Consider the following 27490-nt stretch of genomic DNA (forward strand, 5'->3'; position numbering starts at 1 on the left):
AGACAAGCAGACTAAGGACATGGATTACTGGAACCATGTCCTGTGGTCTGATGAGACCAAGATAAACCTATTTGGTTCAGATGTTGTCAAGCGTGTGTGGTGGCAACCAGGTGAGGAGTACAAAGACAAGTGTGTCTTGCCTACAGTCAAGCATGGTGGTGGAAGTGTCAAGGTCTGGGGCAGCGTGAGTGCTGCCAGCACTGAGGTGCTACAGTTCATTGAGGGAACCATAAATGCCAACATGTACTGCCACATACTGAAGCTGATCATGATCCCCTCCCTTTGGAGACTGGGCCCCAGGGCAGTATTCCAACATGATAACAACCCCCAAACACACCCCCTAGATGACCACTGCCTTGCTAAACAAGCTGAGGGTAAAGGTGATGGACTGGCCAAGCATGTCTCCAGACCTAAACCCTATTGAGCATCTGTTGGGCATCCTCAAATGGGAGGTGGAGGAGTGCAAGGTCGCTAACATCCACCGGCTCCATGATGTCGTTATGGAGGAATAGAAGAGGACTCCAGTGGCAACCTGTGAAGCTCTGGTGAACTCCATGTCCAAGAGAGTTAAGGCAGTGCTGGAAAATAATGGTGGCCACACAAAAAATTGACAATTTGGGCCCCATTTGGACATTTTCACTTAAGGGTGTACTCACTTTTGTTGCCAGCAGTTTAGACATCAATGTCTGTGTGTTGAGTTATTTTGAGGAGACAGAAAATTAACACTTTTATACAAGCTGTACACTCCCTACTTTACATTTTAGCAAAGTGTAATTTCTTCAGTGTTGTCACATGAAGATATAATAAAATATTGACAAAAATGTGAGGGGTGTACTCACTTTTGTGAAATACTGTGTATATATATATATATATATATATATATATATATATATATATATTTTAGCAGGCACCCTAGGGAATAAAATGGCGATCCTTTTTTGTTATGTCGCACAGTATTTGCGCAGTGGTTTTTCAATTCCATTTGTTTGGGAAAAAATACACTTTAATGAAATAACAAAAAAAAAATTATATTATATTATATACACACCATAACAATCATTTTCATTCGTATGTCTTATTTTCACCTCTGCAAAAGAGGTTGCAAAAGAATGTTACTACAAACAAAGATTATTCTGGCTTTGTAAATGAAGCCCATCATTAGTTATACATAATTAAATTAAAATATTTGTGTTAAGCTGTTCCCAGTGTGAATTCTCACAGCAGGTTCCACAAAGTGTCTTTTGAAGGCAACCTTGAAATTTCTAGAGATAGAGAACTATATTGTAAAAACATCTTAATAACAGTTTAGATGGATACAGCAGTAGGCTACATCCTGCTATTGAAGTGGTTCTAAAGGTAAAACACTTCTTACCTTAATGCATCACCTACATTAAGGTAAAGATTGTTTTGCCACCTGCTGTGCACCCCCCCCCCCCCATATACTTACCTATTCTGTATCGATCCCGCACTCTGCCTGTCTTCCAGTCTTTTCTCCTTGCCCTCACGAGCTTGGCTGAGCGCAGTGGGAGCCAGTGCTCTTGCTACTGTCAATTATACCTGTGAGCAGAGAGTGGGGGGCGGAGCCGAGCCGAGCCACAGTATGTGTTTCAATAGGCATACACAGCCTGGCTCCGGTTTGAACAAACACGTCATGATAGAGCTATCGGGGGATCTCAGAAAAGGAGGTTCAGGTCTGCTCTGTGCAATACCTGCGCATAGAGCAGATAAGAATAACATGTTTATTATTTTAATTAAAAAAAAAATTGCTTTTAAAACCACAACAGTGGAGAATTCTGACTTTTAAGTAAAATCCATCAATTTTCATTATGGGCTAGTATGGAGTTATTTTAGGTATTTCCTTGTAACATAAACTTCATACAGTACCTCCAAACTATCCTGATATGTCATATATAAAACAGAATATAATGTACAGTGTCATCAATTTCTGCTAATTTGTGGGGGTGGAACATACAACACTTACCTGCACCAAAGGAGATCTAGGGGTTGATTTACTAAGACTGGAAAGTGCAAAATATGGTGCAGCTGTGCATGGCAGCCAATCAGCTTCAAACTTCAAGAGTAGTTCCGCCCTTCCCTCAAAAAAAAGTCAGCAGCTACAAATATTTTTACTATTAGGGTACTTACCTGTCCTGGCATCCAGAAGAGTCCTCACCCAAGCCCATTCTTGAGTTGATTCAGCTCTCGGGCGCTGCCACCGCTATCTTGGCTAAGGGAAACTGGCAGTGAAGCCTTGCGGAGCCGGTTTCCTATTGCGCATATGCGAATCACGCTTTCTCAATGGGCCAGCTGTGAGGGGGAATGAGGAGGGGCCGAACTTCCGGCCTGGGAGCTACATGGGGCTGCCTGGGATAAGGTACCTGTCAAAACTTAAAGAAATCCCTTGGGTATCACCAAGGAAGGAAGCAAAGGGAAAACGCTTTAAAGTGGACACAGATTACAAATAAAAGCTGACAAAGGTTCCAACTCTTATATACGCTCAAAACTAAAAATACATGTTTTGTTTGCGTTCTACTGTAATTGCCTGATGATTGCAATAATTGGCATGACTTGAAGAATGTTTCATGGATAATGTTACACATGTCTCACTGCTTATCAGAGAAGACAGACATACCTTTTGACACTGTATCTGTGACTACTGCTACGGTAACAAGTAGATGGTCATAGAAACAGCAATGGCTTGTAACCTATCCCTCTCTGATTAGGCAGTTCTGTATAATGTATTGCATGTGACATTTGAGCAAACTATACCTTATGTAATTTAAATACCTAATGCAATGCACATTTGAAGCACAACAAAAAATATTCTGGCATATTTGTCGAATATGCAGATCTTGGTCCTGATTTGTTCTTGATTTGTGAACAAAAACATTGCAGCTAATGAGCCTGCATTAGTTGTCCTATTGTAAGCATAGTTATTAGTGAGCAGATTGCATACAGTTTGACTAAAGCCTCGTAAAAACGCTTCAATCCCCAGACATACGTTTTTTGTGGCATGCTAGTCTCATGTCGAAAGTGAAGAGGTTACTCACAATATGAAAATTTTCGTACAACAAAATACAATGTCAGAACTGACGTAATTTTTTGAATAGTTTTGTATGTATTCTTTCGTTTCTGAGCATGCCTAGTCTTGCTCTTATGGGTTTTTTTTGTACGAAAACTGTATTAATGAAATGAAAATCGGACACTTCACATCTGACAAAAATTTTATAGTCTGCACATCCAGCTTTTGTCTGGCGAAAAAGCAAAATCGGCTGTCCAAAGCCATGTACTAACAATCCGAAAATCAGCAGACAGCTCATCATAAAAAAAATTCCCTTGGATTTTGTACCGTGTGTATGGGCCTTAACACAGGATGAATAAAAACAAGCATTCAGAGGTAAAAGACAAAACAAAAAAAAATAATAATAATAGCTATGACCAATGGAAAAGTGGATGACTTGAGATGTTTCCTTACCAGATGGACATGTTTAGTTTTCTTTTGTCTTTTTTTTGTAACCCAAGCAGTCATTTACTGGCTGCTCCTGGAACTTATACTGTTTTGTAATTCCAGAGGTTGTGCATTCCCAGGCAGTTTTACTGACATCTATACATGTAGTGAATTTACTAATGCAAAGTAGATTACAAAGGCTAAACAGTGAAAGTTGACTACAAATGATGTGAGCCACATAAAATAATTCTATCATACCTATTAAATATCTTCACTTATTATGCCACGCACAATACAGAATTATTAGGTTATAAAAGAAAAAGAAATATATTTTTTGGTTATCTCTTAGCAGATGAGTTTTTACAAGAAGCAAAACACTTTTCTTTGCACACTTCATAGGACCATGTATGATGATAATTGTCATTATAATAATCAGTATATTTTCACAGCAACTAATCAAAATGGTGGTTGTTGATATTTGGACATTTGCTCTATATGACTCCATTATTTTCATGTGTCCCCAGAGCACAATTTGCTAAAATATAATCCACAATAAGAGAACAGCACCCCAAGACATCAGAAGCGATTCCATGTTAGAGAGAAACTCTTCTTAGTCTGAAGTCACAACTATAAATCAGCAAATTTTAACTTTTGAGGGCACCAGGATTCAAAAACATGGGGTGGTGGGGATTTGTCAGAACTGAAGTAGCCAGAATCTGGAGTAATTGTGTATGGAAACCATTTGGCTTTGATCTTCAGCTTGTTCAGGTAAGTTTTGAAAATTAAAAATAGAAGTTGATTGGAATGCACAACTGCTCCAGATTCTGCCTGTTCCAAATTTGATAAACCCAACTAATATTTGAGCCAGGGGCTTTTTTTTTTCATGTTGTTTTCCTAATTTGTTGCTATTGCTAACAACACCCTAAGATTAAATACACCAATCATTCTTCAATATGGTGAATGGCATATCAGAAAAAGTACTATTTTTTTATTATATGTATCTGTGTATTTTTATTGCAGTGTAAGTTTTAGAAAAAAGTTAGGATATACAATGTTTGCACCAAATTGGGTTGTTCTTCTGCACCTTAAATGTAGAATAAGTTCTGTCTGGCTCCTGCCATATCTTGCACCATACAATCATTATCTTCCAGATTGGTGCAGATTGTTATTAGATCATCTATCCTCTCTGGAATTGTATTATGATGAGCTGACCTGCCTACAAGTGGACCCCCCTGATTGGTTTGGGTTTCCTGTCTCAGTTCTGGGCCAGGCATGTGATGGGGTCCCCCTCTCCCATCCTCTTCATCCTCACATGAGCCAGTTCATTTCTTGGGCTGATCTGTAAGTATTAGTATATTCAAATAATCCCTAAGGGAACTTTTTTTATATTTATGATTTTTCTGTACTTACAGTGAATTAATTTTTGCTTCCATACTCCAGATGAGTGAACGTGATTTACGAAACGCGTAGAGTTTTTCTATTCATGTGATGCAGAGACAGTTCTGCTTTTATACAGCATGTACTCATCTATGTATATGTATAATTATGTATCATCATTGTATACAGTTATGTGTTCATGGTATATTTTTACCAATATGTCAGCCTTTGTATATGGTTGTGTTTAGGTTTGAAAACATTATCATGCATTTCTACAGAATTGCCTTTGATACAATAAAAGGTTTTATCATATATTTACTCCTTACACTCATTTTTGAAGCAATAAGCCTCATTTAAAGTACCATTCTTTTCCTTTGTTTCTAAAAGAAAATGTTGGTGTAACAGCTGAAAAAAGTGCTAGAGTTTTTGTTTTACTTTATTTTACCTGTTAGTAAAATCCATCTAAATCAGCAAACACTACCCTTTCCCCAGATTGACTATGCTGCTGTCCAAAAGTATACCCGTTGCTCCTTCAGAGACACCCCAAGACAGGGAGTATATTATTCGCTGGATCACAGGTGAAAATAAAGGAAAAAAGACTTAAAGAAAGAAAAGTAAGGCAGCCCAACATTGGATTGGAATAGTAACTTGCAATAAGTAAAATTTTATTTTTTGCATTTAATAGCTCTTTACCTCATAGACCATATACTAACTTAATCCTTCATACCTACAATTAACCCTTAACCATTAACTGGAACCCTGACAATTCACCAAACACTTAACTTACTTTTATCTTAGGCCACTTTCCCACTGAAGTGCTTTACAGGTGTTTGAGCTCTAAAAATAGCGCCCGCAAAGCACCTGTAAAGCACCTCTCCTGTCACTCCAGTGTGAAAGTGCTCACTGGAGCGGTGCACATGCAGAACGCTAGAAAAAGTCCTGCAAGTAGCATCTTTGGGGCAGTGGATGAAAGTGTATATACCACTCCTCCACCGCCCTGTCCATTGAAATGAATGGGCAGGGCTGCGAAAGCACCTGCAAAGCGCTTCGGCAACGGAGCTACATGGACAGTATTAACCCCTTCTTCAGCTGCTAGCAGGGTTTAAAAGCACCCCACTAGCGGCTGAAAAGCACTGCTAAAACTACGGTAAAGCACTGCTAAAACTAGCGGTGCTTTACCGCTGGCGCTTTCACCGCCCCAGTGTGATAGTAGCCTTAAAGCATAAGTAAACCCATTGATTTAAGAGTTTAAAAAAAGTTTTTACATTCCTGGCATATTTCCTGTCAGAAATATAACTGTCACATTGTTTGTGCTCTCACCCAAACTGTCAAACCATCCAATGGCTGGTGTCATAACTAATCACATGTGCAGCATCCTGGCAGTTGAATATTAAACAGAGGCAAAAATGACAGCTTCCTTGGCCAAAAATGATAGGAGGGTTTACTTCCAATTTAAAGTGGAAGTATAGGCTTAATATAATGAAAAAATACTCAGATCTTGCAGATCCCAGGCCGCGCTACGGAGGCTAAGATGAGATTAGGACGTAAAATAGAAGGGCACACAGACAGTGTCGCCAACCCTAAAAATCGCAGCCCCAAAGGGGATGCAACCAGTAACAGAAATATTTATATACGGGGTCCGGCGCCACTGTTAATTGGCTACAATGGAGTGTGTACACAAAATGTGAGTACACGCACACCACTGGCCTCCACAAGAGCACAATAGTTACCAAGGTAGGTATCAAACCTATCCAAAAAAGTATATATATAAATTACAAAGGAGGAAAAGGGGGAGTATGCAGAACAAATAGTGAAAAATGTGAAAAAATATGAATAAATAAAAAAAAAAAAAAAAAAATTTTTTATGGTAAACAATTCACAAAAAGTTCATATAGACCCCAAAAATAGTTCATGTATAGCCAGAGTTGCAATCTCCTATGCAGTGCAGTCCAAAAATCAAAATTATTAGTTGTCCACAGATTCTTCAAATAGGTGCAGCAGGTGAAAGTGACTGGTGCTCGAAAACATAAAATTCAGGTGACTTCCGTGCTCACCCCCTTAGCTCCCCACTCACCGGAACTATGAGCCCACGAAGGGCAGTCAGGCCCGTAGAAATCACACAGCAAGCGTCGGTGCGCTGATGAAGGGTTTTACGAAGGTTGTAATCCACTCTCTTCCTGATGTACAAAGAACGCTGGTGCTGATAATCAGGGTTTCCTGCAAGGAAGAGCCTCCTTCCATAAAATACAATCAGGGTCCTCGGCGGCCACCGTAGTCGGGGAGAGCGACTGTGTGCGGTGCAAGCCTCTTGCATCACCGCTCCAGAAAGAGGCTTGCACCGCACACAGTCGGGGTCTATATGAACTTTTTGTGAATTGTTTACCATAAAAAAAAAATTTCTTTTTTATTTATTCAGATTTTTTCACATTTTTCACTATTACATTTTTATTTATTAATTAGCCTATTTTGAGGGCTCAGTGCACTGTTTTTACTGTATTTTTACTGTATTTTTAGTTCCAATTAATCTTACCGTGGTCACTTTCTAATACACTTACCAACCTAGTGGTTAATGATTATATTTTGTTTATCACTTTTGCATGTTATGTTTATTATTGTATTTTATGCACTATAGTAGTAATCCCTGACGTTTATGCATGTGCCTAGACTTGTGTACGCATAGTTATCATCTGTGGAATCCTAGTGGTTGACCACAGGTACGGGTGTACATTATCAATGGTAATGGTACCTTTATATTAGTAGAGGTTAGTCGAAGGGTTTGTTCTGCATACTCCCCCTTTTCCTCCTTTGTAATTTATATATATATACTTTTTTGGATAGGTATGATACCTACCTTGGTAACTATTGTGCTCTTGTGGAGGCCAGTGGTGTGCGTGTACTCACATTTTGTGTACACACTCCATTGTAGCCAATTAACAGTGGCGCCGGACCCCGTATATAAATATTTCTATAGGCTTAATATAAGTTTTGTTAAAAACATGGCCTCCCCTTCCTCCCCCTTGTGGTGCCTACTGGGGAGCACTCAACAATGGGGCTAAAAGGAAACGTATTTACAATGCTATCTTGTATAAACCATATGCAGCATAGGTAAGCAGAGGGGGAAGCAACATTTTTAGATTTAGCTTATACTTCCACTTTTTTTCCCCCTAATTTTAAATTTAATCATTTAAATACTAAGGACGCATGGGAACATCAGTTTAAGATGCTTCTGAGATAACTCAAAATATTCTGACAAGTACATTTAACGTGCAGCTGAACTGCCCTTTGGCCTGCTTCAAGTGGATTTTTTATTCTCATAGACTTGTATGAGAATGTAAAATCCATCTTGCGCATACAAAACCCCATTGACCGGAGACGTTTCGATTCTCCCAAATTATCCACTATATCTAATCACGTTGTCAAGGCCAGGGAGACATCAACGCTAGAACACTTTATGAAAATAAATGTCTCAAAGAACCTGGGACATGGGGTAGCATTTCAGAGCTGTACGCCTTGCTAACAGACCAGGGCTCTAAACTTTCTTACCAAATAGCTTGGGAAACGGACTTGGGGGAGATAATTGACGAGGATTATTGGTCCAGATGGTCGGCCATGGTGCACAGGGGAATTCTGAACACCTCCCTAGTAGAGGCCAATTACAAGGTTCTGTCACGGTGGTACCTGGTTCCGACACGGATTGACAAAATGCACCCAGAGACCTCGCCCCTCTGCTTGCACCTGGTGGACATGTCCAAAAGTTAAAAGATTGTGGATAATAATTTTTAACTTGGTATATTCGGTGACCGGGGTGAATATACCTAAAATGTTAAAACAGCTCTATTCTCTGACCTCTCTAATGAACTGCCTAAACATCTCAGATCCCTAATTTTTTTCATTTTTTTGGCAGCTAAAATAGCCATAGCGCGAGCGTGGAAAACCTCTCAGATAAACCTGGCGCTAGTTAAAAACAAATGCGTATTTAGTTCCCATGGTTGGGTTCCCACATGTATGATAGTGGGCTCTACAGAATATCCAAACCAGCATACGTTTACTATTAAAGAACTGCTACAATTGCAAGCTGGGTAACCGGATTCTACCTCACGACAGTTTTTCTACTGTGAAATATAAAGGTTATTGATAGTAATGTCAGATATATAATGTACAGTCTTTGAAAGAGAGTTTTGGTTATCCTATGATTCACCAGTTTGTTGATATATTTTTTAATATAAGTTCATACGGTTTCTTCCGTACTGGTCTGAGACCCACAACTGTAACATGATTGTGAACAAAATATGTATCAATGTGAACCCTTCTTACTGATAAGAATTACATTTTAATAAACATCACTGAAACAAAAAGCCCATTGACACAGATTATGCACCCATGTAGCAGGCCACAGAAAAAAAAAAAAAGCAGCATAAACGTCTCTGCACCAAAACCAGCCTATTTGTATGTGACAGCCATGTGTCATTAGGCCTATTGCCTTAAGGTGAACTCTGGCATATGATATGAACACAATGCAGAATCATTCATATATGAATCAAAATGAAGTCAAGTACAGTAAAGTAATATTTTGCATATAAAAATATGTCTACTTCAAAGTAAAAGTGCCTAATAGGATTAAATGATGAAAAAGAACATATTTAAAAAGTGGAAAAAAGCTGAAAATATCCATGGAACACTATCTTTCATAAAAAGTAAAGCTTATTACGTGGTTGTTCATAAATTATACTACTGATTTATGCATCAATTTCTTATGCAGAAAGTACAATTACACATCATAACCCCCATTTTCACAGTGTACTGTATAGCTATACCTAGCCATATATCTCTCCGTCAGTTATACAGTAAGTAAAAGACACATTTCACCAGCAAGTCAACGGAAACACATTGTTCAATTGTAATTAAATACTGAATGCTTAAAGTATTTCCACCTTCACATGTCATGTGTTCCCATCCACATAACATACATTCAACTATTTAAAAAATTATTTCTTGCCTTTCTAGTTGTTTCTTTGGAGCACAATTATACATAGGACAGCTATTACTGTTCAGAATAACTTGCAAAATTGCATAAAAATATATTTTATTTACTAAAACTAGAGAGTGCAAAACCAATCACATTCAACACTGAATTAAATAAGGTGAAGTTAGAAGTTGATTGGTTACCATGCAGAGCTGCACCAGATTATGCACTCTCCAGTTTTAGTAAATCAATCCCACAGTTTATCCCCCAATCTTTGAGATGTTTAACACTCTGCTATGACAGATGTGTGTACATTTAGTTTACAACTGATGATGAGATCTACCAGAACAAGACAGACAGGGTTAATTGTGGTAAACATAACTCGTTAGCCCCCTCCTTAACATTATATTCAAAGGGAAAGTTTCATTTTTGGAGTTTTTTTACAAAAGAGCAAGTAAAAAGGTAAGCAGCGATATTTGTTTTTTTTTAAAGGTATGGAAAGTGAATGGGGACATTTAATCAATATAATGTTGGCGTTATCCCAATCTGGCTGCAAAAGTGACAATACATACACATAACTCTGCAGTATCATTTATTCTGACAAATAAGACCTTTAATATTGTATGTGTTGTAGATTTAGAACTGGTCATAGACATCTGGCAACAGTCAAATATTCAACAATGTCCTTAAAAACGAATTATCACAATCAAAAATATATGTATAAAATTATATAATACGTGCTCCATAACCAAAATAAAGTTGCCAGCTGACACCAAATAAGTAATATGTATCACTACAATTTGTCCATAATAATATTTATTACTTGGTGTACAACAAATGTAAGAAAATATATCAACCCAAAAAATAATCATAATGAAAAAAGTCCAATTAATAAATAATACAGCCACCACTGTGACAATGTGATTCAGATATTATATGGTGCTCCGTGTCTCCACCATCCAGATACGTTAAATGTTCGCCTCAAAGCCATGGCCCCTGCATTACCAAAGAAGCTGTTTTGCTCTCAGGGATAGTGACCCTGATGGGCGCTCTCGCTCTTTTCCCCCAAAATTGGGTACAATGGTCCTCAGAAGCTCAGGAACATCAGATGCATATGGGAGGCGAAAAGGGAAGCACTCAAAATCTAGTGTTCTCTGTTTTAAAAATGTAATGTATAAAAAGAAATAAGTGTTGCATTTACAAATCTAGCACTGCCGTGAGTGCTAACTCAAATACACGTGTAAACACATCTGCCAGCATTCGGCTCTGTACTGAGATAGCCGTGGGATGACGCCATGCGATATACGTGTTACATCCAAGGCGTGACTTTTTCAGTACTACTACAGAGCCGAATGCCGGCCGATGTATTTACATGTTTATCTGAGTTAGCAATGGCAGCAGTGCTAGATTTGTAAGTGCAGTACTTATTTCTTTTAATACATTACATTTTTAACATGGAGAACACTAGATTTTGTGCACTTCCCTTTTTGCCTCCCATATGCATCTGGTGTTCCTGAGCTTCTGAGGACCATTGTACCCAATTTTGAGAAAAAGAGTGAGGATCCACCAAGTGTTCATCAGAGCCACTATCCCTGAGGGGAACACATCTTGCTTTGACATTTCTGGTAATGCAGAGGTCATGGCCTTGAGGTGAGTGGCCAACTTATCTGGGTGCTGGAGACATGGAGAACCATACATTATTTGGAATACATTGTCACAGAGGTGGCGGTATTATTTGTTGATTGTACTTTTTTATTTTTGAAACATTTTTGGGTTGATATATTTTATTGTATTTGTTGTACACCAAGTTATAAATATTATTATGGGTAAATTGTAGAGATACATATTGTAGTATATCACTTTCTTGAACATAGTTATAGTGTATGGTGGACATTTGATTATTTGAGTTGTGCTGTGCATATTTTTGCTATCTATTCACCAAAAAAATTATGAAGCCATCATTATGTCAGCAAGGTTGTATCCCTGGCTAATGATGGTTGATTGCCCATAAAAGTACCTACCACAGTGCATTTTAAATGGTCCATAAATTTTCAGTTTCTAAAGCCATCCACATCCTAATACTAGACATTTCAGGATTCCGTGATGTGCTTATGTCTATTAAGTCTTAAATGCGTAGGCTCAAAGCTGAAAAAGTATGCCCTAAATAAATTAGCTATTTCCTACATGATAAGCTAACTGGACTCTGTGGCCACTGGCCAGCATGTCAATTTTAGTAAGTACTGTAATCACTTATAACCAGATCGCTGATTTCATGTTCTTCTCACATGTTCATTCCAAAAATGACAAACCATACTAAGAGGAGAAACAGATTCCACCCACACTGATCCTAGATTACACAGCAAAACAACAAAATACTATTTTTAATGCACAGCTCTATATCCTCTTTGTAAAAAGATCTTGAAGTTGGGAAGTGTGCATATCTGTACTATACTGTATGTGGATATATTTTAATGAGTTATCTCAATTCCATCAAAACAGGGTAAGTCTCACCAGCATCAGATGAAGGACTTCAGTGCACTAGAGGTCAGATGTCCTGAAAGCCTAAGGTACACTGCCAAAGTAATATTGTTTGACGTTCTTTGGGTCCCAAGAATGGCAACTTCTCCTATGTCTTGAAATTCAAAACCAGTTTTGATAACTGTGAACATGTCACAGTAATGGTTACTGCATCACATGCAGTTATGGAGAAGGGAAGGTTTCTGGTATTACTGAAGGCAATATTATATGAATGCTTTGCAATCTATCCAGCTACTCTATACAGAAAGTACTTTTTATTATAGCTTGTGTACAACTTATACTATATTAATTCAGCAAACCATCAAAAATGTGTAAAGCTGCAGTTTAAGGTGTAGCAGTGTAATTTCAGTTTACAAAGTAATTACTAATACTTACCACACTGTGCAATTTGTCTGGATTAATAACCCAGGGTTGCTAAAGTTTATTTTCACAAACTGACTTAATTTGTACTCATAGGGTAGATTTAAACCTGCATCAAATCGTCCTTGCCTCTGAAGCCTGATCCACGCTTAGATCATGCTCCAAAGGCTACTACCCTGTTTCCCCTAAAATAAGACCTAGCGTGATTGTCGGTGTTGGCTGCAATATAAGCCCTACCACCCAAATAAGCCCTACTCTGTTTCCTCAAAAATAAGCCCTACCCTGAAAAGAAGACCTACAAGGACTTTAACTAGGGTTTATTTGGGGGGGTAGGGCTTTTATTGCAGCTATCACCGACAATCACACTAGGTCTTATTTTAGGGGAAACAGGGTAACAGGCAATCAGGAAGCCATGAGATAGCTCCTTACTGCCTGCTTTAACCCCATTTCTGAAGACAAATGCCACACAACCGTGTCCATTGCATGCAGCTAAGGAGCATTTGCGGCACTTCCCCATTGACTTAAATGTGTAGTGTTCATCTAGCTTGCTGTCTATCATTTGCTAAAGTGCAAATCAACACCCTGGTCCCCTGCCTATTGCAGCTTAGTGGGTTAAAGGGGTTGGATGGGGCAATAATGCAGCTCAACTGCACATTTTTGATACCCTCCAACAGCAAGTCTAAAAGAGGCCTTATACTATTACCCTTCAAACAATAAAACAATGGTTGGAAAAGGGGCAACGGAGCTACTGACTCATGTGTAATGACTGGCGAACCTCAAGAACACAGCACTCAGCCTGGGAGGTCTCTGCAAACATCAATGTAACCCAAGCTCAGCCATGATTAAGGCCTGATGGCCGAAACACTTTGGCTTTTTTGACTGTTGTTCACGTGCGATAATAAAACAATGTTTTAACAAAGTCCATAGCACCAGCCTTTCTCCCTTTTTTAAATAAGGGTGATCCCATGCCAGGTGCAGTTAAATTCTGGGATTCCATTTAACCAGAACAGACTTAAAGCCCAACTCCGGGCATTATAAAAAAAAAATTAAAAAAACACTTGTAGTGGGTCCACCTCCCTCCCACACTACTACTCCATGTGACAGGCCTGCTGTAGCTTCCTCTATGACCTGCTCCTAGCTGTGGTCGCACATCTGCATCCAGCATGTACAGTACAGGGTTAATGGCCCTCCGTTGTACATGATGAAGCAGAGCCTCTGTCCGCAGAGCCTTGGGGAGAAGATAGCAGCAGCAGAGCCTGCCTGGAGCAAGGGGTCAAGTAAGTAATGCAGCCCTTTGTTCTGCCTCCTAAACTTAGCAAGCATGCAACCTATCAGTGAGGTGGGGGGAGGGGTGCACTGCAAGGGGTATTTTTGCCCAGAATTGGGCTTAAAGGTGAGGGACGAATAGACTTAGTCCATCAGGTGCCTAAGCTAAATTTTAGCTCTGATCACTAAAGTGTATATTTATAAAACCAGGAATCCTAACCATTTACTGCAAGTGAATCTTTCAGGTCCATCTGTTTTAAAAAAACAGCGTTTGATTCATCCCCAGTGAAAGTTTGGTCAAAGTTACGTTCTTTATTTTATAAATATGACCCTTTATTAGTGTCTGTAACTCTGACTGATCAGCCTGTCTGATGCGAAATCTGCTATTCTATATTCTGGGACAGGTGTGTTGGTTGGAGGAATGGTGGATCTGCAGTTACTAAAGGTTACATGAGTGGTGAAAGCTTAAAGCTGAACTCCAGGTATTATCTTAATTGCATACTTACATTGGTCCAGCTTGGACCTCAAATGACTGATTAAATGAGGTGGAAAGGAAAGAAGGTGACATTACAATCTCCACCATGTCCAATCAGAGAACACTTTGTGTTATAAAACAAATATAAGGTGTGCTGTGAGTGGTGGCAATGTAGAGTGAGCGATCCTTTGTGGTCAGTATGCAGTGGGGCAGCCACTTGTCACAGGACCCAGAAGATATCGGTGATCACTGTTGTAGCACTAACTGCTACCGTGATTGTCACCTTCTATAACTGTCCATCAGATATGACATTTGCATACCTGCAATGGTCCAAGTTGGACCAATGTAAGTATGCAATTAAAATTACACCCAGAATTCAGGTTTAAAGTTGATAAAAGCATAGCTTCCAACTGTCCCCGATTTTGAAAGACCGTCCCTCATTCAGAAAAAGTCCCTCTGTCCCTCTTTTCTCCTAATCTGTCCCTCATTTTGGTCTGATCTCTATAGTTATATATAAAATGCACGATTTATCTTTTAAAAAGTGTTTCCCAGCGCTAAACATTTCATTGAATTTCTAAATTGCTGCTTTTAAAAAATGTAAAAGCCAGTATAAAGGAATAGTAGTGGTTAAAAAAAAGCACTTTGGGGTTTAACAAATATTTTTTTTAAAAACATCTTCTTTAACCACTTGCTTACTGGGCACTTACACGGCCAATTTTCAGCGCTGTCACACTTTAAATGAAAATTGCGCGGTCATGCAACACACTGTACCCATATGACATTTTTATCATTTTGTTTCACGCAAATAAAGCTTTCTTTTGGTGATATTTAATCACTGCAGGGTTTCAATTTTTTTGCTAAAAAAATGAAAAAAAGTTTAATATAAAATTTTACAGGTAATTTTTCTGCTTCATTGATGTGCGCTGATGAGGCAGAACTGGTAGGCTGCATGGATGGCCACTGATAGGCACTGATAAGGCGGCATTGATGGGCACTGATAGGTGGCACTGATAGGCACTGATGGACACTGGTGGGCGGCACTGAAGGGAACTGATAGGTGGCACTGAAGGGCACTGATAGGTGGCACTGATAGGCGACATTGATGGGCACTGATAGCCACTGGTGACACTGATAGGCAGCACTAATAGGTGGCACCAATGGTGAGGCCCTGATGGGCACTGATTGGCAGCACTGGTGGGCATTGATAGGTGGCACTGGTGGGCACTGGTAGGTGGCACTGGTGGGCATTGATATGCACTGGTAGGTGGCACTACAGGGTTTCAATTTTTTTGCTAAAAAAATGAAAAAAAAAAGCTGTTTCAAAGTTTCATATATATATATATATATATATATATATATATATATATATATATATATATATATATATATATATATATATATATATATATATATATATATATATATATATCATTTTGCAAACAGGTAATTTTTCTGCTTCATTGATGTGCGCTGATGAGGCAGAACTGGTAGGCTGCATGGATGGCCACTGATAGGCACTGATAGGTGGCACTGATAGGCACTGATGGGCACTGGTGGGCGGCACTGAAGGGAACTGATAGGTGGCACTGAAGGGCACTGATAGGCGACATTGATGGGCACTGATAGCCACTGGTAAGTGACACTGATAGGCAGCACTGATAGGTGGCACAGATGGTGAGGCCCTGATGGGCACTGATTGGCAGCACTGATGGGTACTGATAGGTGGCACTGGTGGGCATTGATAGGTGGCACTGGTGGGCACTGGCAAGTGGCACTGGTGGTCACTGTTTAGCAGCAGTGGGTGTCCATGCCCGGTACCAATGTCCCTCTGACAGAAGCCGGTAATCTGCTTTTTATTTTCTCCTCACCGCTGAACAAAACAGATCACGATCTTTTCTTTACTTCATGTGATCAGCTGTCATTGGCTGACAGCTGATCATGTGGTAAGGGGACAAGTCTCATTGACTTGCTGATCACAGAGCCCACCATGCATGGCCCACAGGGGGCGCAGGCAATGCATGCTCGGGAGGACATACATGGACACCCTCACGGCAATTGAAGACCACGCTGTAGCCGTCTTTTGGCTATAGCGTGGGCGTGACAGGGGTGTGTGCTCTATGCCTATGTACTTTCGCTAATAGATGTTCCTTGTTCCTATCTCAAAATGTGGGAGGTATGCATACCTCCCAACTTTCTTAGATGGGAATAACTGATTAGCAAAAGTATGTAGGCATAGGACACACCTCCTGCCAGGCCTCCCTTAAAGGAGAATTGTACTAAACAATTGATTGGATAAACCCATGAATGTTTTTTTTAATCACTACTATTCCTTTATATTGGCTTTTGAAATTTGCAAATGAAGCAATTTAGAAATTGGATGAAAGGTCTAGCAGCGGGAAAGATTTTTTGATAGACAAGTAATGCATTATATATACAACTATATAGATCATACCAAAATGAGAGACAAATGAGGAGGAAAGAGGGACAAGGGGACATGTTCCAAATCAGGGACAGTCCCTCGAAATCTGTGAAGGGAGCTATGGGTATGAAAAAGTCATCATAAAGGTGTCAACTTCTTTTTTGTTCCTATCTCAAAAAGTTGGGAGGTACCACACATTTTATTTCTAACATTATTTGCTGATTGTTAATTCTTGTTTTTGCTGATTGTACACTGTACTTTACCTATATTGGTGATTTACCTGTCTTTATATGTATAATCTTAATAAACTTTATCTTGAAAACAAATTAGAAAAAAAAAAGTTGGGAGATATGCATACCTCCAAACTTTATAAGATGGGAATGAGGGACATCTATTAGCAAAAGTATGTAGGCATAGGACACACCCCCTGCCACGCCTCCCTTGAAGGGAGAATTGTACAAAACAATTGATTGGTTAAACATTCAAGAGCTTTTTTTTTTTTTTTTTTACCACTACTATTCCTTTATATTGGCTTTTTTGGAATTTACAAATGCAGCCATTTAGAAATTGGATAAAAGGTTGAGCACTGTAAAACACATTTTGATAGATAAGTTGTGCATTTTATATACAACTGTATAGATCAGACCAAGATGAGGGACAAATGAGGAGTAGCGAGGGACTTTGTTCCAAATCAGGGACAGTCCTGCAAAATGAAGGACAGCCCCTCAAAATCAGGGACAGTCCCTCCAAATCAGGGACAGTTGGGAACTATGGGTATGTAAAAGTCATCATAAAGGTGTGAATTTCTTCTCACTTCTTTAATCAAGGAAAACAGTGCAGCAAGCAAACGGTGTTGACCATGGAATCCAGATGATCCCTTTCCTATCCTGGTGGACCTTGTGAGAATAAGAGGAAGAACCTCACTGCTCGTTAAAGACTAGACTTGTAGTCTGAGTTCATTCTTCCCTTGCTTTCATAAACAAGATTCAATGACATCCGTCAGGTGTTTTCCCCCACATAACTAATTCATATTAACTGACTGAGTCTGAACGGCCTCTTGAATTTCTTCTGTATCTAAACTCAATGAGCACTTTGAGAGCTCTGTAATGACTGCCTAGTACAGCATCAGTCCTGTGAACACATCTATAAAACAAAATGAACACTCTCCGGAAGATAAGCTGGTGTGAAAAAAAACAAACCTTTTTTTCCTGTGTATCTCAGTCGAGAGTTCAGTAGAGCATTTACTTTCACACAACCGAACCTTTGCGCTATAGAGACGTATACTTCTATCCTACACTGCCCTGTCTGAATTCATTATCGAGCTGTTTGTATGGTAATATGAGCAATCCATTGACTGAGACATTTGGTTACTTTTTTTTTTTTGTTACAAATGTGAGTAACTTGAAGAAAGGATAAACCAAAGGCTGATCCGTGTTACAAAATAGAACATCCCTATAGAATAAACCTTCCTATTCTCTAGACAGATAATACACAGCCAGGCCTACAGACATTTAAGTTAGTGTGCACGTTCCACGTTTATGTTTACTGGACAGAAGACAACATGACATAATGTTATATATTAGGTTGTTTAGAGATTATATTGCAGTTACAAAAAAATAAATAAAAATTATTGCACTCATTCTATAAAACGGTATTATGACCAAAGTACCTAGGTGTAGTACCCATACCAGTGTTTCTCAACTCCAGTCATCAAGACGCCCCCACAGGTCATGTTTTCAGGCTTTCCATTATTTTGCACAGGTGATTTGATCAGTTTCCCTGCCTTAGTAATTACCACAGCCGTTTCATCTGAGGGAAATCTTGAAAACATGAGCTGTTGGGGCGCCTTGAGGACTGGAGTTGAAAAACACTGACCCATAGTACCAAGAGAGAATCATCTTGCACAGACCCAACTCTAGTAATGCGAGTTCTCATTGGTTGGTGTTCTTTGCCCTTGAACTTTGCATTGCTGAATAAGGCCAACTAAAATTTTAAATAAATTAAATACCTAAAATATAACTAAAGGTAAACTTTTTTTTTAGTTTTAGATAGAGCCGAATGGATTAAAACACTTGCCAGTTTCATTGTTGTCTGGGCTCCTGTTAAGGAGATTCACCCTCTCTATTTGTCCTGTTTACCTCACCCTCTCTATTTGTCCTGTTTACCATCAACGTTGAAAGTGAAAGTAAAAGAAAATGCCAAATTTTGAGTTGCCTCCAGAAAAGTAATCTTCCAATTAGGACACTAGTTCCGGTGACCTCCAAAAAATTCCTTTAATTTGTAAGGATATAATCTAACTTCCTTTTTGTCTATGGGACAGGAAGTGAAGGGAAATCTCTGCGATGGCGGAAAACAAATCTGACAGGGGTTATAACCCTCTGACACTCTATCTAAAATTAAAAAAATAAAATAAAGGTTTTATATACGTCTACTTTAAAGAAAAGCACGTGTTACATAAAACGATAATATTAAGCTTAAAGAAAGTCCAGGGAACAGAATAGTGGTTGACCGCACTCTAGTAAAAACAGACTGCTCTATTCATGCAAATCTATAAAAGAGGAGCAGTGAGGCTCAATTCTCTTTTTATATGGATTTTTATGGATTGGCACTAATAAAAGAGTCTGTTTTACCCAAGTGTGGTTATCCACTATTCTGTTCCCTGTTTTTTTCAGTAATGAGCTGCACGTGCACCTAGTACTTTACGGGCAAGAGTAGACCAACCTGGAGCGGTATTCCATGTGCCTTATCCCATTTAATGAAGTCCATAGAGAATCAGCCACATGGACATGCTTGAGAGAACAGGACAACATGCTTAATGGTATCCACACTTCTTAAAGACTTACCCCAACGTTGTCATGGTGACGATAGTGTACCAGAAGGCAGCGGGAATACTAGTGAACTTGCTGTTCATAGAACCCTTTTCAGCATAAAACATGACTGTGGCAAAGATGATGATAGCCATAGTGAGGGAGAATAGCAGAAAGCCCAGCTCTGAGGCACAGCTCTTAAGTGTATAGCCCAAGATCCGTAGACCCTGTGAGTGGCGGGAAAATTTGAAGATCCGAAACACGCGGAACACTCTCAGCGTAACAAATGCACCACTTACGTCCTCGTTGTTTGACATCACAAGGGCTATGTAGTATGGCATGATGGCTACCACATCGATAATACTCATCACACTTCGTATAAACCGATAGCGACTGGGTGCAGCCATCAAGCGTAACAGGTACTCCACAGTAAATATCATGACGCAAGCTGTATCCAGACAGAAGAAAGCCATAGCGTAACGTTCACCACACGGTAACTCCCGCATGGTGCCTGGCATTATACCACAAGGAACCGTCTCCAGTACGTTGGCAAAGACAGAGATAGCGATGAAGAAGCCAGTTACATAATAAAACACCAAGGCCAGTGTACTGGTATGGGGGTTTTCAAAGGCCCGCCACAGCTTCTGGCGCAGCGACATGGGGGGCAAAGGTCCTTCTGCCGAGTTCTCTGCATCGGCATCATCCAGTAGTCTCTCTGCATTCTCCCTTCGGCGGTCTTTGTACTCCTCGTAACAACAGTCACCAATCATTTCTGGAATAATACCAAAAAAAGACAGCTCTTCGTCGTACGCCGCGATGCACTCGTTACGCGGGTAGTGTATCTGACCCGTGCGGTAAAAGTTGAGAATGTTGCGGAAAATGTCCGGGTCTCTGTCGAAGAAATATTCTCCGGTGTCCTGGTTGAAGAAAAAGTCTCTTTCCGTGCTGCCAAGCAGCGTGTCGGGGTAGCGCTCCAGGGTGTTTCGCCACGTCTGAAAGCGGGTGCCGCTTACGTTTAAAACAATCAAAGTGTCCTGCGACCTCTTTCTCTCACCTTTGGGTGGAGGGGGCATAGGCGCCGAAGCCACAGGCATCCAGCCAATAGCGGCAGCCCGTGCGAAAGGCATCCATGCTGCTACCCCCGCCGCCATTTTTTTTTTTCTCTTGCAGTTCTTTACCTAAAATTTAAAATTTGTAGGCAGCTTGGAGTTTATTGCTTAGCGAATAAAAAATAAAAAAGTTACAACAGACCCAGTTTGGTCAAAGATGTGTCTCCAGGTTCCAATTGGCCATCTGTATCCACAGGTATTAAAGAATAGTATGTAGAGCGTTCATGGTGGACATGGAAGATGAAGCATAGCATGTGTTGCCTGTTCAGCTGCACCTTCTTTTTTTTTTTTTTTTTTAGCTCCTGTACATCAGCAGCAATAAATGATCTGCTATGTCTGCTTGCAGTTTGCCGTCACCTATCTGTTGTCTCTTAAGTCTGACAGTGGCAAGCACTTCACACATGCCTGTGCCTTCTCCTTCCAAAACAGGAGATCAATGGGATTGTCTCTTCCATCTCATTTCATCCCAGGATAGCCCAGCACAGTCCTTGCTCCCATCCCTTTCCTGTAGTGCTCCCTTACATACGCTAGCATGACTTAACCAGTTGCACAAAAGGCAGAAAAAACTGCAGCAATCCCTTTAAACTGGATCTTTACCTACCTCTGGGGAGCCTGGGGAAGGTGGCCACTCGCATCAAAGCCTTGGCAGCTCATCGTGATCACACACACACACACACACAACAAGCTGAGAGCAACAAGTAGAAAGAATCCACAGCAGAAGCAGTGAGTTAACACAGCAGCATCCTCATCATCCTCATCCTCTCATCATCATCATCATCCTCATCACCAGCAGCTCCATCCACAAGCTGGGGGGGGCTTCAAGGAACTCCAAGCACAATTTATCTTCCGATCCCTTGGCTGAGCCCACGTGAAGTGGCAGTTGTGTTCCTGGAGTGGAGGGATGGCAGCCAGCACAGTGCCAGGGAAGAGTCCAGGGACGATCCTAGCTTCCCTCTCGCACTTGCTTTGAATCCATTTCAGCAGCTGAGCCGCTGTAGCCCCGCCCCCTGTGCCCGGTCTCTCTTGTCAGGGTGAGGATCGCCCGCATACCTGGCTCATCACTTCCTCATCACTACGATCACTGCCACTTGGTCACCATAGTAACCTCTGTTATCTACATTACACCCCCCCATCGGGGATGCCCTGTGCTCAGCTGCGGGCACACACTTTACTCATCTGCAGGGAATGAAGAGGACGATGGAATGCAGCACAAGGGAACTGTGTGATCGGAGTGGTGCACACTGAATAGCGAACCATAGGGGACACTAAACACGTTACACACACACGCAGCGATCCATCCCGGTTTGACTTCTATGTTCCTGTCTACAGGATGACAGCTGGATGGCAACTGTCCCTGCATTCCGGCTCTCCGGACACTAGATGGCGCTAGATTCCAATGCAGCGCACAGCCGTCCAACAGGCTCCGAGCATCCCGCTCCACCTGTATGGGCTGAGCGCACTCTGCGCCTCCGGCCACCACACACTCTATTGTCTTGTTTACATGTACTCTGCTCCTCCGGGCTGGAGTGCACTGCAACAGCTCCATACACGGCTACAGCCATACTAAGCTTTCATTTCATTTAGAGTGTCACTAAACTCTCATCAGTAAAATCAGTCAGTGGTGGCTGGTCATCAAGATTTGGGGGGGGGGGGGGGGGCAAACTGAAAAATACTAAAACACCCTCCCCCCATCAAATGCAGCCATTGTGCCCATCAAATGCAGCCACTGTGCCAACCAAACGCTGTCACTGTGCCCATCAATTGCAGACACTTGTGTTCATCATATGCATCCACTTGTGCCCATCAAACACAGCCACTTCTGCCCATCATATGCAGCCATGTGTGCCCATCATATGCAGCCACTTGTGCCCATCAAACGCAGCCACTTGTGCCCATTATATGCAGCTGCGTGTGCCCATCAAACACAACCACATGTGCCCATCATATGCAGCCACGTGTGCCCATCAAACACAGCCACTTGTGCCCATCATATGTAGCCACTGTGCCCATCATATGCAGCCACGTGTGCCCATCATATGCAGCCACTTGTGCCCATTATATGCAGTCAGTTGTGCCCATTATATGCAGCCACTTGTGCCCATTATATGCATGCACTTGTATCAAACACAGCCACTTGTGCCCATCATATGCAGCCACTGTGCCCATCATATGCAGCCACATGTGCCCATCAAACACAGCCAATTGTGCCCATCAGAGCTGATAGAAGTCACAAGACTGCTATATACTGTTGATGAGAAAAGGTATTTAGCAGTTTATATTTACTAAAATAATTGCATTTCTGCATTTTGTGAACCTTGGAAGACCAGATATAGCCACTTCCTGTCATCCTCATCCCTCTGCAATAGATTGACTCTCTCGCAAGTCTGCATTGAGAGACCCACAGTCCGGTCTGAATGTGTCCGGGTTTCAGGCAGACTGAAACCCAGACACATGATTCAAAACCCAGACTCTCCGGGTGAATCCTAGACAGAGCAACCCTAATGCCCACCCAGTCTCTCTGCCTATTCAATTTGCAGCTTCAGGCAGATGGGGCATGCCACCGAGAAGCAAAAACGTGGAACACAGTGTGACACTGTCACTGATACCACCCTCCCCCTTTCACCACTGCCACTGATCCCACCCCAAGCACTGCCACCGATTCCATCCCCCCACCAAAATGCGGCTCATCCCCCCCAGCACTACCATTCATCCCACCCCCCCCCAACACTGCCACTGATCTAACCAATCCCCCCACCACTGCTACTAATCCCACCAAACCCCCCCTGCACTGTCACATATCCCCCCCCAGCACTGCCACTCATCACATAACCCCTTCCTCATTGCTAATAAATTACAAGAGTTTTCTGTCTTATGGCGGGTCCTCTCACCTCCCCAGTCCATGGTATGCAGGCATTAAGGAGATGATGTACTATAACCTTCAGCAACCAATCCGTGAGCTCTAATTATGTGCAGTAACCTCTAGCATCCAATCAGTGAGCAGTAATCATGTGCAGTAACCTCTAGCAACCAATCAGTGAGCAGTACTAACTTGCAGTAATCCTTAGCAACCAATCAGTATGCAGTAATAATGTGCTATAACCTCTACAAAACCAATCAGTGAGCAGTAATGATGTGCAGTAACCTCTAGCAACCAATTAGCAAGCAGAAATTATGTACTGTAACCTCTAGCAACCATTCAGTGAGTGGTAACGATATGCTGTAACCTCTGGCAAACAGTCACTTTTGCTGCCAAATCTGCTGCAGTAAACTGATTTTAAGTCTAGCTGCTATTTACTGTATGTCTCAGAGTAGGTGGAAAACAAAATTGCATAGGTGGGTCGCAAGAAAATATTTGTCCCTGGTCCAATCAATATTAAAGACGGCCCTGGAGGAGGCACATGTGCTGGCACCCCCACAAGTCGGTGCATAGACACACACAGAGCAGCTTAGCCCACTCCCTTCTTGCAGGATTTGGCTGACAGCAGCAGGAGCCAATGGCACCGGCTGCTGCCTGTGTCCACTAAGAAGAGGAAGAGGGAGAAGCACTGGATCATGAGATCAGATAAGTGTTTGTTGAAGGGGTGTGGGGGTGCAACAAGTGGTGTTTTTTTGTTTTAACTTTAGACCCACTTTAGCATCTTTAGTACCCCTTCATTGCCAGGACATTTTTCAGTTTCCAGCACTGTGATACATTGACTGACAATTACCCCATCATGCAGCACAGTTCGCAAATAATTTTTTAGCATTTGTTGGGATAGAGTTTTCTTTTGGTGGAATTTAAAGCTTCTGTAGTTAGGGGATGTTCAACCTCCCTATCCTGAATGCGGAAGAATCCCGCTCAGAATAGGAACGTTGTGTCCGCCGGTTTTGCCGCGTTTTCCTGTGGTCGGCGGTCATAATAGGCTATGTGTACATGATGTCTTATGCTGCCTACACACGACTGTTTTTTCCGTCAGAATAAACTCTGATGGTCTTTCTGATGGAGTTCCGACGGAGTTCCGCTGAAACGGACTCACATGATCAAAGTCCGTTTGTTTAGAACACAATGACATACAACGGGACTAGAAAAAGGAAGTTCAATAGCCAGTAGCCAATAGCTGCCCTTGTGTCGTTTTTGGTCTGTCGGAATAGAATACTGACGAACAGTTTTCCCGATAGGAATTGATTCCGTCGTAAAGATTTAAAACATGTTCTATTTCTAGGTCCGTCAGAATTTTTGAAACAAAAAGTCCAATGGAGCCCACACACGATCGGAATATCCGATGAAATGATTCCATCGGACCTTTTCTGCCGGAAAGTCCAGTCGTGTGTACGCAGCATTGGGCCACTTTCACACTGAGGCGCTGGCCGCCTTGGACCGTAAAGCGCTGCTTGTTTTAGCGGCCCTTTAATGTAATTTTAGCGGTGCCTTTCGGCCACTAGAGGGGCGCTTTCAACACTTGCTGGAGGCTGAAAAAGGGGTTAAAAGCGCCACTCCCAAAGTGCTTTGCAGGCGCTTAGGCAGCACTGGCCATTGATTTCAATGCGCAGGGGCGTTTTGGGAGCACTGTATTCACCGCTTCTAAACCGCCCCAAAGATGCTGCTTACAGGACTTTTTTTCCTGTCCTGCAAGCATACCGCCCCAGAGTGAAAGCATTTGGGCTTTTACACTGGGACTGCAGAAGAGGCAGTTTACAGGTGCTTTTCAGGCAATATTTAGCACAAAAGCGCCTGTAAAATGCCTCAGTGTGAAAGTGGCCTTAGTGTCACTAGTGGCATCAGTGTCAGTTAGTGACCCTCCCAGCCAGTGTCAGTTAGAGCCAGATTGTCCACCACCTTATCACAGCCCCACCATAAGTCGCTGATCACCGCCATTACAGTATAGCGTCTATAACTTTCACACACACCAATTAATAATTAAAAAACCCAGTGGTGATCAAATACCAGCAAAAGAAAGCTCTATTTGTGTGAAAATGGATATATAAATGTCCTCTGCATACATCATTGCATGACCATGCAATTGTTGTCAGTTAAAATAGCACAGTGTTGAATAGCAAAAAAATGCCCTGGTCATGAAGGGAGTAAAACCTTCCAGAGGTCAAACTGTTAATACCATAAATTGTTGAAACAACATTTTCTTTGTGTGGTGGGGGGTTTCCTTTCTCATCAAAAAAGTAAAAACAGCATGACCATTTTTTTTATTTTTTCAGTTTCACAGTTGTAGTTACTAAACCCAGGACCCTGCATTCACGATATCTGATCCCCCGCACTACACCGAATATGGAAATGCAATTATTTTAGTGAATATACACTGCTAAATACCTTTTCTCATCAGTAATATTAATAGCAATCTTGTGACTCTACCAGTGTCTAATTAAAGCTTGTAGGAGAAGTTTTTATTCTACTCTGACTGTCCTATAAGGCTGCAGGACCCCTGACCCTCTGTCTGGACAGTGCTGATTGGCCCCATGCTGATCACATGCACCCTCTCAAGAAAAAAAAAAACTTTAGCAGTACACATCAAACTGAGCATGTGCAGAGTGACTCCAAGGGCTCAAAGGCTCAAAGGCTCTGTCTTATCAGGAGATGGTTAGGAGACAGAATAAAAAAGAGAAAAAGCACTCACATTGCCTCATCCGCGAATATTACGAACAAAAAGAAACAAAAGGAATTCAAAGATAACCTGTGGTCAGACTTTAAAGGCACAACAAACACTGGGAGTACAAAAAATAATGCGGACGCATTAGGGCTCACATCATGTATCGATTCTTATTTGTATATGGGATTTTTATTATTTCTTTCATGTCTCTGGTCTTTATACTATATGTACTTTTCAATAAATGTTAAATAATTTTGTGTACTCCCAGTGTTTGTTGTGCCTTTAAAGTCCGACCACAGGTTTTCTTTGAATTCCTTTTTTTTCTTTTTGTTCCCATGGTTAGGGGACAGTGGAAGAAGGAGAGGATCAGAGAAGACAGGATCAAACAGCCTTTTACACAATGTTATCTTCCACAGTGAATATAACAAGCATGCTTTACTGCATATACAGACTGATTTTACTGTTGTGGGATTAGTAAAACTTTAAGCCTAGTACACACAGGTCAAATGTTGTTGTTTTAATAGAAACAGGCCTACATTCAGCCCTTTTGTACTGTAGCCGGTCTGACAGAAGCCAATTACTGAGAGCGCAGACTGGAATGTTCTGGCGCCCTGTCAGAACACAATAGCACAGCAGGGGAGATCGATGTACTAACATCAGATTATCAGTACAGTGCCCCCTCCTGAGCTGTCAGTTTTTTTCGTTCAGCCCTGCTGGGTTGAATGAAAAAAAAACGAGTAGTGTGTACAAGGTTTTAGTGGGAACAATCTAACACTCTGGTACCTAATACCTGGCCGATCCTTTTCTTTGAGGGTTAATTTCAGGGCAGGACAGCCAATGCACCTTGTTTAATACAGACCTCCAATCTCTAGGGGTGGTCATACACACATAAATACATAGATTTAAGAACCTTTTCTGATGAGACTATTTTACACGTAAAAAAATAAGCGCTTTCAAGCATTAGAAGAGGGTTAAGAGGAACATGAAAAACAGAAATTTGTCATAAAGGCAAATTCTGCTGCACAGCCAGACTTCTTTATTGCTTAAAAATGCTTAAACTCCACTATAATGGAGGTATATTATTCTGGATGACATTAACTTATAGTATCTCAGGAAAAAGGGTAACATCACATCTCTTCTTATAAAAGA

General features: G+C 41.1%; 1 protein-coding gene across 2 annotated transcripts in view; it reads right to left on the minus strand.

Moving 5' to 3' along the window:
• The window catches only part of KCND2 (potassium voltage-gated channel subfamily D member 2), a 531276-nt gene extending 509206 nt beyond the window's left edge, over positions 1-22070 (minus strand). The window contains exon 1 of one of the 2 annotated variants that reach the window (XM_077473452.1): positions 19690-22070. In XM_077473452.1, the coding sequence (XP_077329578.1) occupies positions 19690-20804 (1115 nt within the window). In that variant the 5' untranslated portion in view covers positions 20805-22070. The remainder of the gene's footprint in view (positions 1-19689) is intronic. The other variant, XM_077473453.1, reaches the window with a different exon arrangement.
• Between the last annotated feature and the right edge of the window lie 5420 nt (positions 22071-27490).

Source organism: Lithobates pipiens, unplaced genomic scaffold (genome assembly GCF_037356315.1).
Source record: "Lithobates pipiens isolate NorthernLeopardFrog02 unplaced genomic scaffold, aLitPip1_a1.2 Scaffold_8, whole genome shotgun sequence".
NCBI lineage: Eukaryota > Metazoa > Chordata > Amphibia > Anura > Ranidae > Lithobates > Lithobates pipiens.